The sequence below is a fragment of the Sinocyclocheilus rhinocerous genome, unplaced genomic scaffold, assembly GCF_001515625.1.
Source record: "Sinocyclocheilus rhinocerous isolate Xijiao unplaced genomic scaffold, SAMN03320098_v1.1 scaffold1524, whole genome shotgun sequence".
NCBI classification, from domain to species: Eukaryota; Metazoa; Chordata; class Actinopteri; order Cypriniformes; family Cyprinidae; genus Sinocyclocheilus; species Sinocyclocheilus rhinocerous.
Window position 1 is genome coordinate 103,142 of NW_015641031.1, and position 12,807 is coordinate 115,948.

General features: G+C 36.3%; 1 protein-coding gene across 1 annotated transcript; it reads right to left on the reverse strand.

The window, feature by feature from the left end:
• Positions 1–2,310: 2,310 nt before the first annotated feature.
• On the reverse strand, positions 2,311–10,277 carry LOC107754221 (gastrula zinc finger protein XlCGF8.2DB-like). The gene is made up of 3 exons (XM_016570594.1): positions 10,158–10,277; positions 3,662–4,414; positions 2,311–2,429 (listed from the first exon to the last, which is right to left on the reverse strand). Exons 1-3 carry the CDS (start codon positions 10,240–10,242, stop codon positions 2,311–2,313), a joined length of 957 nt encoding a protein of 318 aa, XP_016426080.1. The 5' UTR covers positions 10,243–10,277.
• Positions 10,278–12,807: the final 2,530 nt, after the last annotated feature.

Sequence of the window (12,807 nt, forward strand, 5' to 3'; positions counted from 1 at the left end):
CGGCTTATGGTAGAGAAATGAACATTCAATTCACGGGCAACAGCTCTGGTGGACATTCCTGCAGTCAGCATGCCAATTGCATGCTCCCTCAAAAATAGTCTTTCTTCTATTTCTCCTTTTATATCCTGTATTATTCACACCTCCCTCAGCTCTTGCATTGTTCCTTCATCTTTTAAAATAGCTGCTATAACTTCAATTCTTAAGAAACCTGGTGCAGACCCTAACAATATAGGTAACTTCCATCCCATCTCGAATCTTTCTTTTATTTCCAAAATTCTTGAAAAAGCAGTTGCAACACAGATCCAAGCTCACCTTAGTAATATTAATTTATGAGTGTTTTCAGTCAGGTTTTTGTTCTAAGTATAGTACAGAAACCACCCTGGTGAGAGTAACTAAAGGTCTGTTAATGGATGTTGATGACGGGTTCTTATCTATTCTTGTTCTGCTTGATTTGAGTGCAGCTTTTGCCACCATTTCACACAATATTTTGTTGAACCATTTATCTGCTGTTGGTATCTCTGGTATTCCTCTCGCCTGGTTCACTTCATACCTTTCCAACTGCACACAGTTTGTACAATTTATATTACCAACCTTTTTTCTGTTAGCTGTGGTATCCCCCAAGGTTCTGTCCTAGGTCCTAAATTATCTTTTAACACTTGGTAATATCTTTTCTAAATTTGGTATTGAATTCCACTGTTACGCTGATAATACACAACTTTATGTATCTACAAAGACTGATTCCATTCTTCCACCTGTCTGTCTTACTGTCTTCATGAAATAAACGTTTGGTTCTCTGACAATTTTCTTAAACTTAATGGCAGTAAGACTGAAGTACTCCTTATAGGCACTAACTCTACTCCAGTGGCAAGCAGTGACTTGGGTATGTTGAGTGCTAAGATTAAGATCCCCCTCCTCATTGGCTTTTAAGACACACTCAAAGAGGGAAACACCATGGCAGGTGTCAATTTAAAAGTATGCACATTTCCTACCTTATTTGTAAATTAAATTAATCTCCAATCTTGCTTCTATCGTTTCAGGTTTATCCATAGTTATTCGAATGCTAGAAAAACATATACTGTAGCTGCTTTTCTAAGAAAAAAAACACCAAATAACGTTTACACGTAGTTACGTTATTATACCTAATATTCAGAGGGTGGGGAGATGGGAGATTCCCCCGAGCTGTCTCTGCATTGTCTGAATTATATTTTTTTATTCTCAGTGAATAGGAGTTAAAACTCCCACCCGGTTGACACTATGCAAAATACCAAAAATAATAACATCTTTAACATTTTGCCAAGTAACGTTGCAAACAACAATAAAATCAGAGAAGGACTTTAACTGTAAGCAACGCAAGCATACAGAAAACAAATCCAAAAATACAATCTTCTGAATGTTCAAAATGTTCTGAGGATTTTATTGTTTGTTTTTTTTCCCTCATGTTTGTTATTATTTAAAATTTTATATACATTTTTATAAACTTTTTTTTATTTATTTACCACTTAGGCATGTTTGACAGTAACATATATCTTCAACATTGTCTACGACCAAAAACGTTAGATAAAATTTGCTTAGCTTGAGAAAGCATAAAAATATACAGTTACGATGTTTTTTTCATTTGATTTAGTCGAGTTAGTTTTGCAACAAACACAATGTAATTTTCGGCAATCAAGATCTGGCAGCAACAACGCATTTTTACACTTGGGCGAGTGCTTCACCGACAGCTTACCTCGTGCATGAAATCAGCTGAATGCCAACAAACCACTGAGAACGCACAACAATCCTGACGAGTCAGCAACAGAGCGGAGGCGCCAAAGCTGCGAAGAATTCGTTCGTCCAGAAGCTTCCGTAACTGACGTAGATTTACAGAAAATTACCATTGTTTGTCAAATAAATAATTTTTGTACTTATTCCCAACAAGTTATTAAGCTTTAAGTTACATCTCAAATGACAAGGGATCAACTTATAATCATGTTTATATCAATTAGCCTATGAACTCATTCTCTCAGATGGCCTGGGTATGTGGAGCATTCTGCTCTACACTTTCTAGGTCCTGCAGTTTTTCACTATCCATTGACGGTTCCTCCCTTTCTCCTTCTCGCCAGATTAGGAACTTGGGGGTCATCTTCAACAGCACTCTTTCATTTGAAGCCCACATCAATAGTATAACCTAGTCTTGCTACTTTCATCTTCGTAATATTACTCGCCTTCATCCATCTCTCACCCTGCACACAGTACTGACATTTAAAATTCTTCTCCTCACTTACAAAAGTCTTCATAACCTCGCTCCAGCTTACCTTTCATATCTCAGCCCTACAACCCCTTCTCAAACTCTCCGCTCCTCTTCATTGGGTCTCCTCCATACACCACCTGACCCATAGATCCTTTAGTAGTGCTGCTCCTCGCCTTTGGAATTCTCTCCCAGCTAACATCTGTAATTCAGACCCATTATCCCAGTTCAAAATTAATTCCAAACTATGAACATAATCTTATTCGTGCTCCTAAACATGGCAACCAGAGGACATCTCTGGCTCACGCATTTTTAAGAATTTCATTGTCCAGTGACTCTGTTAGTTCTTTCCGATGTCTGATCTTGGATGCCCTAAATAGCTGCCCAGAGGCTTTGCAAATATATCTGCGGAGTGAACAGACTTTCCTTGAAAGGGACTAGTTTAAACCAGTTGCAGGTATCTCTGAACCCCCTCACATCAACTCCAGCATTTATTGTTGTTGTGTCCAGTGTTGCCACCTTGTGAACAAACTAGTGAAAAACATTCAAATCAGTTTCTATATTTAAAGCTGCAGTCCGTAACTTTTTTTTGGTTAAAAATGATCTGAAATCAATTTTTGAGCAAGTACATAAGTACCGTGTTCAAATCTATCTCCTTACCTTAGTCCCATTCACAATGGTAAGCTTGTAATAATATTTTCTAATTTAAGTGGTACTAGTAGGTTTTCGTGGGAAATATAAGCATGCTGCTGACAGCATCTGGAATAATTAATCTTATTATTTTGACGGCGGATTGTATTCCAGAAAGGATTATGTGTAAATGAAACACATGTAAGTGACTGAAATTAGATTATATTCCAGTTTTAAATGTGCATCTGATTACAGATACGTGGGATTACACAAGATTTGTATTTCAAAGAGAACCAGTTCTAAGGAACATTAATTTGCCGTTTGCGTTAGAAGAACAATTTATTTTTATTAAAAAAATATATATATTCAAATTCAGAATGATGACCAGTGCATTCTTTCACTAATTATCTATTAAATAATTAATCAAATCCCCCATATTATGTCCTTATATTTATTTTTGTGGCATTGTACAGTAAGATGTAATTTTTTATGAAATATTTGCAATTCTGAAGTTACTCGTACATTACTCAAAATGTATTTTAAAACTTATACAAATTTTCTGGTGCCATTTTAATTGCAAAACCCTTTCCACACAAAGAAAACAGATCTCACATCTGCATGACTTTCAGGTGTATTTGTGTGATGCATATTACTGCAATGTCTTTCCAGAATGAGTTTGCAAATGACGTTTCAGGTCTCTTTGATATGTAAAACTCTTCTCACACTGAAAACATGGGAAAGCCTTCTTTCCAGTGTGAACTCTCATGTGAACCTCGAGATTTCCTTTGTTTGTGCAAGTCTTACCACAGTGATTGCACATAAAAGGCCTCTCCCCGATGTGACTTATTACGTGACTCTTAAGATGTTTACTGTCTGTGAAACTCTTTCCACACCGATGACATATAAAACAGTTCCCTCCTGAGTGAATCCTCATGTGGCAATTAAGGTTTACTTTACCTCTAAAACTCTTTCCACATTGACCACATGAGAAAGGCTTCTCTCCAGTGTGAATTCTAATGTGGACATTAAGTGTTACTTTATGTGTAAAGCTTTTTCCACACTGAGGGCATACGTAAGGCTTCTCTCCGGTGTGAATTCGCATGTGGCTCTTAAGGGTTTGTTTTCGAATGAAACTGGTTCCACACTCTTGGCAGATGAAAGGGTTCTCTCCGGTGTGAATTCTCATGTGGACTTTAAGGCTTCCTTTTTGAGTGAAACTGGTTCCACACTCTTGGCAGGTGAAGGGGATCTCTCCAGTGTGTATTCTCATGTGGATTTTAAGGCTTCCTTTTTGAGTGAAACTTTTTTCACACTGGGTGCATGTGTAAGGCTTCTCTCCAGTGTGAATTCTCAGGTGGACCTTAAGGTAGCGATGTTGACTGAAACTCTTTCCACACTGAGAGCAGGTGAAATAACTTCTTGTTTTAGCTCTTTTCCCTGAGGAAGTCTTTTCACTCTTTGAGCAACTAAAAGTTATGAAGTCATGATGTTTCTCATACTGGCCTTTCTCTTCCTTTTCATTCAGTTCTTGACTCTCCACTTTCAACACCATCAGATCTAAGGCAAAAAAGACATACAAGTTAACTGCAGTTTAATAGGATAAATCAACAGACAAACATACTTAGGGGCCGTTTACACTACAAGGTTTTCAGGCAAAAACGGGAAACTTTTTATGCATTTTGCCTGTTCGTTTACACGACAACGGCGTTTTGGGGACTGAAATCGCATATTTTTGAAAACGGGTTTCAAAGTGCAAGTTTTTTAAAACGCCACCGTTATCGTTTTCGTGTAAACACCCAAAACGGGAATCTTTGAAAACGGTGACGTTTAAAGAATCAGTGAGAACACCCTCCTCACAACTATCTGAAGACCGTATAGAATCATTCCAATTCATTGGCTAATGACATAATTGCTACCCTCACCATTGTGTCACCTAAGGACTGTACAGTCTACCAGCATCCTAAGACTCAAAGGCAGAGGAGAAAATGACTGCAACACCATAACATGACAGCAAAAATAAACAGAAGCGACCTTAACCTTGGTCACTTCAAAACCTTCACCAGGTGGGAGCAAAAGCCATACGGGATGGGCTCACAGACATGGCTTGACTCAATATACGGGACTCTGCGTGCATCATGGGGATACACATTTGCTGAAAACGCAATTCCATAATCACGTGGATTTAAAGCATGACTCCTGAGCTCCGAATGCATCATTTTGTGGAGCACATGTGGGAAGATTGTTGTTCAAGAGACACAGTCGATATGCTGTCGCCCCAAAACACACAACACTGCAGGACTGACAGAAGAGATTCTGGCGGACAGTGATGGGAAGGGCAAATACGCTCTGAACAATCTCTGAAGGGCAAAAAACACTCAAAAGCAAGAAACTTAAAGGATTAGTTCACCCAAAAATGAAAAGTCCGTTATTAATTACTCATTCTCATGTCATTCCAAACCCATAAGACCTTCGTTCATCTTCGGAACCCAAATTAAGATCGTATTCAGTGTTGTTTACGTTCAGCATGCGTGCGGTTTCTACTGAACGTAAACAACGCTGATTACGTTGATTATGTTCTGGGAGAAAAATTGCTGAATTATGTTATTATTGTTTTCTTTGCGCACTAAAAGTATTCTCGTAGCTTCGTAAAATTACGGTTGAACCTCTGATGTCACATGGACCATTTTCCTTACGAAACAAAAATATATGGGAATATACTGTAAAATATAATGCGATATATTACATAATACATTTCCATATATTGGAAACTAGTGCTTATATTTTTCAATATACAGCAATATATGCATTGACAATATATGGCTATATATTGATACATACAAATATATTTAGAAATGAAGACAAAAATAAATATTCATTGTTTGATCCTTTATTGAGTATATATTGCACATAGATGCTCCCATATAAATGTGAATGAATGTACACACATATATACACACATTCACTGAATGAGTTACAGCAGATATCTAGTTCCCAGCATGCTTTGCATCTGACTGTTAAAGGAGAGTAAAAATGTTAAAATGAAGTGTTATGTCGTGTTTTTGCTCAGTATTAATATAGGGGGAGATCTGTTAGTGTTTAATGTTGTATTATTTTTAAATGTAAAAGGGTTTCTGGTATGTGTAAGTTTGTGGGGTCACTATTGTGCAAAAGAGTAGAGCCCGTGGTTAGGATGATGATTGGCCAAACACCATTAAAGTATACGTTACTTCATTTAAAAAGTAATGGCTGTGCACTTTCCAGCACAGTGACAGTCTGTTAACTTAATGTTTGGTATGAGAGGGTGTGCTTATGCTATTGTAAACTAGCTGTATTTTTAAATATGAATGAATATCATAAATGCACTTTCTATTCTATTTTAATTCTACTTTATTTTCTTTTTATTAATTAAAAAATAAATAAAATTTTTTATATTTTTATATTCTATCTACTTGTTTTTCTTTGTGTGTGTGTGTGTTTATGTGTGTGTATAATATATATATATATATATACACAACTTGCTACGTGTATCTGTGTTCCACTTGGGCACGTAACCAATCTGTGGGAGCCAGAATTCTTGCTGGTTGGTAGGGGATCAAATACTTATTTTACTTACTGAAATGCAAGTCAATTTATAACCTTTATATAATGTGTTTTTTCTGTATTTTTTTTGTTGATATTCTGTCTCTATCCGTTAAAATAAACCTACCATAAAAATTATAGACCCTTAATTTTTTTGTAAGTGGTCAAACTTTCAAAATCAGCAGGGGATCAAATAATTATTTTCCCCACTGTATATGTGTATATATATACTGTATATACACCTTGTTACGTGTACGGTGTTAGGCTAACCGAGACTTGTCATTTGCACTTATATATTGTTGTTCTTTTGTTAGTTTTGACTGCTTTTATTGTCCTCATCTGTAAGTCGCTTTGGATAAAAGCGTCTGCTAAATGACTAAATGTAATAAATTATTGTTCAATATAAGAAATATATATTTCCATATATGTGTGTATTATATACTGCATTTTTTTAACCATATTTGATCTATATATTATAAAGTGTATTACTGAATATAAAGTTACATATATTGTGATATATATGTGTTTTGTCGTTTGATATATTGATCATTCATATATTAGGAAATATATTTTCTTTGCGTAAGGGTTTACCGATGTCCTTGCTACGTTTCTGGACCTTGATCGTGTAAGGATCCTTGCTGTCTATGGGAGGGTCAGACAGCTCTCAGATTTCATCAGAAATATCTTAATTTGTGTTCCGAAGATGATCGAAGGTCTTACGGGTTTGGAACAACATGAGGGTGAGTAATTAGTGACAGAATTTTCATTTTTGGGTGGACCGGTGTGTCACACGTTTCACAGAGCCTCTCCCTCAGGGCCGTTTCTAGCCAATTTGACGCCCTAGGCGAAATCCCTATTGCCCCCCCCCAAATTATATATATATATATATAATTCTTTTCAGACACCAGTTGCTTGTCACATTCAAATTGGTTGTCATAGTAACGACACTAATTTGTGGAGATTCAGTGCATTGAGTTCCACAAATCTGAATGCATTATTTGTAAATTGACTGTTAGTTAAAACATTTTGCACAATTTAGTATCTGTAATATCATTGTGTTGCCACTAGATGCCTGTATAGCCCTATGTAACAATCCCTAGTGGCGAAGACATTGCACATAATTTACACATAAATCACACATAAATAAATTTTATTACATTTTGATTTGGATACTATATACTATACTACTACATATTGTTTAGATATTATCAATGGCTACTTTTTTGTCATTATCTGATTTTTGTTCAATTTTTTTGTTGTTGTTTCTTGAAACATTGATTTAAAGTGTCAGTTATTGCATTATTATTTCAGTCAAACCTATAAAACCCCTTTGTTACCCCAAACTACATATAAAAGCTTTATCAGTGGCATAAAAGTAACCAATGCAGCTACTTAATCATTTGCTACTCGTTAACGCGTTAACGTCCCCTTTAAATAACGTGACGCTCTGCCCTCTATGACGCTGCTCCCATTAAGCGCTGTTGGAAGTGAATGAATTGATTCAGCATTTCGACACCTCCGTAAGGATGCATTTAACTCGACAAAGCGGTCTAATAAAGGATGTATTGATCTCGTGAATTAGCGAATTTTACTATACAAATATTTTTTAATTGGATGTTAAAGTTTATATGGGAATATTACATGACACGCTGATCCTTTAACAATGCATTGGCGCAAAAAACGCACACCTTTTGGACAAATCTGCCACAAATATTTGGACAAATGTGCCACAAAAGTGCCACAAATACTGCCTAAACAAAATACTGATTTTGTGCACTTTATTTACTGTACCAATATTTTAAATTGGCCTTTGAACTTAGCTTTATTGCATGGCAAAAAAAAAGTGTTACCTTGCCAAAGCACTGACAGAGCCCACTGATCTAATGGCGTTGTTGAGCGCTCCAAATGCAAACTTTGCATGCAGCAATCAGGCAGCAATTGACAGCACTCTGATCTAGTGGCATACAGGCATCGTCAGATTGATAGTACTCTAGCCCAATGATGTTGGGGGATCCAGTGGGGGCGGCATTCATATTTCAGGGTGACGGTGCCACTCTTTATCACAACCCTGCCAAAATGTAGTGCCAGTACGTGCGCTCATTGGCGCCCCTTCAGCTGGTGGCGCCCTAGGCGACCGCCTAGCTCGCCTATGCCTAGAAACGGCCCTGAAAACACCTCATGTCATTGAGGAAAGCAAGGTTTCTGATCACACCGTGGCCAATTTATAGGAGACAATCTCCGAAAAAAGATGACTGACAAAATTGTATCCGCCCACTAGGGCTGTCAAATTTTTTTTTTTTTCAAATTTCGAATATTCGTCGAATTTAAAATAAAAATCCACATTCGAATGCAAAAACGTTGCATTCGAATTTTAGGTGTGCGTTAAGGAGGCACTTATCAGTGGCGCACGAGATGTGATGACGATGTAAGTGTCATCAAATTTTAATGTTTTTGTTAGCCTATCCAGTTGAAGCCACTAGATGCGGCGCTGCTGCGTTGTTAATTACAAATATTGCAGGAAAAGAGAACATCAATGCAGAGAAGATCTTGTTTACATCAAAACTGAAACCAAGCCGTTCACACAGAACGCATATTTCGCGCATTTTCTAGAGGGACATCTATAACATTTGCACTCGTGTCTCGCACAAGAGAGCCGCATGTTTTAAAAAGCCATGTAAAATTAATGCAAGTTCAACTTTAAAAAAACAAATCTCGAGACTTAATGGCGGGTTTTTCCCCCCATCCCACTGCAACTCGTGTTTTTAAATGAAAAATGTACTCTGTGTGATTGGCTTTTGCCCCTTTGTATTAAACTATGAATACATACATGATGCTGTTTTGTTTATAGTTGTTTAAGCAACTTAATTATAATTGGTTTATAAACATTATTTTAAACATTATGCACTTTTTTAACAGATAGTCATGTTATCTTATGCTTGATGCGCCCTCTTGTGGCCTCAGGAGAAAAGCCAAAAGTTTTTCTTAACCCTAACTTAAATTCTGCATTTTAAATTCGAATATAATTCGAATTTTGATCATATTTAAGCACAAAATTCGAATTCCGTTTTTCAGCCATTTTGACAGCCCTACCGCCCACTACCTATCATTTATGATTGATGGTGATATGGACATCTCCACCAAAGAATGCGAGAGACCTATGCCGGAGTCATTTTTCAAGCCTTATACACTTTAGTCAGGGTAGCGCCAAATTTCATTTTTGATGGAAATGAAAGCGAGGCTATGAGGGACCGTAGTACTACTGTAATGTTGTTTAACAACATTCCAATTGTTCAGCTGATAAAACAACAACAACAAACTTTCAGTAGACAAAAACTCCATAAAGCAGTTTTGAAAGTTTTGAGTTGTCTATAATGTGCGTGCCACATAAAGACTATAAGTCTATCCCTCAGTGGAAGCAAGCTAAGCACTGCACACTGCCCTGCTGTCGCAGGAAACGTGGCTGTTATTAAAATGCTGCCTTTTTAAAGTATTGCTTCTAATGAAATGAGGACTCGTACTGTTTTTAACTGCAGGGTATCATGATACCTTTCTAGAACCGATATATCACACTACTGTCCACATGAGGCAACCTGCTCCATGTAAATTAAAACTTTAATTAGGCCACTAAAATGACATTCTTAAAAACATCATTCATTTCCATTGATGTCAACATTTTAAAAAAATGAGATTACTTAGTTCAGCATTGAGAATGGAAACCAACCTGTTTGTTCCTCAGTATCTTCTTGTTTCACTCTGAATGCCTCTTCGATCTTTATGTCTTCACTCTCCTCTTTAATTAACGCCATCTTTATAATTGTTCACCACTTGGATCTCAGTTGCTTCACCAGGGATGTTCCTGTGTGTTTGGACAATTCGTCATGTTTAAGATGAGAATAAATAAAAAGGAAAAGAAAAAAGTTTCTCTCATCACTACTCGCCAGTGCTCTAATTTGTGTTTGCTGTGTGTGTGTGTGTATTCATCATATTTATTTAATTCATTTATTTTTATGGTCAATTATTTGTTGCTTTCGTTGTATTCTAATCTATTTATTGCATCTTGTTTGAAAATGTTTTCTATTGCTTTGCTCTATTTCAAGTTTCTTATTCTGTTCTCTTAAATTATATTTGTTATATATGTACCCACTGTATGTTTTTTTTATTTGTTAAATAAAAATAAAAAAAGGAAGAAAAAATAATTTGTGTTTAAGACAAACTGATGTAGAAAATATAGGTAGTGAAATAAGACTACTTTTCTGTTACTCATGTGCGGAGGTGTTTAATTCACAAAAATTACATTTATTAATGTTAGATAAAGCGATGCAATGTTATATTCAATTCATTTGGCATCGCTAGTAAAGAGGCTCACCGACACACTTTAAATGCTTAAAAACAAACCTTTCTACAGCTGAATCACACGGAGCACGGCGCAGACTTGTGACGTCATACAACCACGCCAAAATAAAGGTCCTGTTCACACGTTTTTAAATATAAAAGTGCTTAGAAAAAAAAACATACAAAACAACATTCAAATAATACACACAAAAATAAAACATATATCAGTGGTTTTCAGAGCTGAATTCTTGGTGAAATATATAATCTGCTGTCAAATTATGTGCTGAAAAGCCGGTAAAGCCCCTGTCAAAACAAAATCAATGCAGACAATTCCTTCATATTAATATAGTACATTGTGCACTATTTTTGTAGTGTAGGAAATTCTCAGTGAGGTTTTCCCAAGGCCAGCATGTCATCTCCGCTCTGTCTCATGCACAGCTGCGTCTGCATGCCCTATACTTGACTGTGGAGACATAATATGTATTATATGCAACAGACTTCCGTATTCAGTTAAATGGGTCTCGACGCTTCCGGTTCAAGCGTTTTGCATTTGCTTCGTTAAATATGAAGCTGTTTTACTCAAGATGCCTTCAAAGATGATCATAACCAATGTCCATCACATATGCAAACTGATATCTAAGTTTTTTTTAATTTTTTTTATTCTTTTCACTAACATTTAGATATAAAAATTGAATAAAACGTCAACAATAAAAACAGCTAGCTAGTTTAACTGATTACTACCTTAAAAGACCATAGATATCACGATTATTTAAAATGGCTGTTAAACTGTTCTCCGACAAGCGGAAGCGATGAGACCTGTTTGGTCAGCTGACATTGGACATATACCCTATTGAAGTAGTAAAGACATAATTCAAGTAGTCCATGTGACTCCAGTGATTCAACCTTAATTTTACAAGTTAATGGGAGTGCCTTTTGTGCATGAAAAAAACTAAACAAAAATACCGTATTGTCCCGAATATAAGACAATGTTTTTTTTTCTTGGAAATACATCTGAAAAAACGCGGTCGTCTTATATTCAGGGTCTAGACTTATCAAAAAGTGTATATTTTTTTTAATGTGATTGTTGGTATATTTTACCAGTTTTTACCATACTTTCAAAACAAAAATTAAAATAGGAAAAATATGCAATATGAAAATAATTGAAGACAAAATCTGTTTTACTGAGAAAAAACAAGATTTGGTTTTTAAAAAGCCTTTTTCCAAAAGATACATCTGGAAAAAGGGGGGGTCGTCTTATAATCAGGGTCGTCTTATATTCGGGCCAATACGGTAATGACTTTATTTAACAATTTCTTCACTTCTGCATCATTCTCCGATGCGTGCTCATAAGAACACCATGATGTGTTGTGTTGATGCACGAGCAGATGTTCCCACTATAAAACCTTTCCCTGAAGCCATGCGCTGTTTACAAGAAAAGGAAGAGAAATGTGGTATGCACGTTTTGTTGATTAAAATGAACAGTTAGCAAAGCACATGTTAAATGTATCTTACTTAACATGTTGGGTAAATGGGTAACAAGATGGATAGCCACCTGCGCAGCCAATGAGCACTACTCTTTAGCACAATGCTGCCAACACAAAAACTTTAAATCAGAAACTCTTTTAAATGTAAAACATAACAGCATTAACACTAAAATGTCTTTCCCTTTCAGAGGTTTTCCTGCATAGAGAATTATGAGGCAGCCGCCTCCACCAATTTTGTGCCGCCTCTGGTTGTTGACAAAACTCAGGCAGGCAGTCACGTGCAAGCGTGAACTGAACAGCGTCCATTAGAGCTTTTAGTTCATATTTGGAAAAATACTGATATTTTTATACAAGTTTACTTGATATTTAACAGAATCATTATTTCTATTCATTTTCCACTGATTTACGCGATCTGATGAGCATTAGCTCAAATTACGCGATCATATCTCTGTATGAATGGATGGCGCAGACGCGCGGTTTTGTTTACTACACACATAAGTTACTGAAGCGCATGTGACGCTCGCGGTGATTTCAGCGTCTGTCGTCTCACTAAAT

Bases quoted from the DNA above. Each gene is read 5' to 3' on its own strand.
- LOC107754221 (XM_016570594.1), bottom strand. From the start codon at position 10,242: ATGGCGTTAATTAAAGAGGAGAGTGAAGACATAAAGATCGAAGAGGCA. The intron at 4,415-10,157 runs GTTGGTTTCCAT...TTTTTGCCTTAG, and splicing joins AGATACTGAGGAACAAACAG to ATCTGATGGTGTTGAAAGTG. The intron at 2,430-3,661 runs GTAAGACTTGCA...TCTGAATTACAG, and splicing joins TTTTATGTGCAATCACTGTG to ATGTTAGCTGGGAGAGAATT.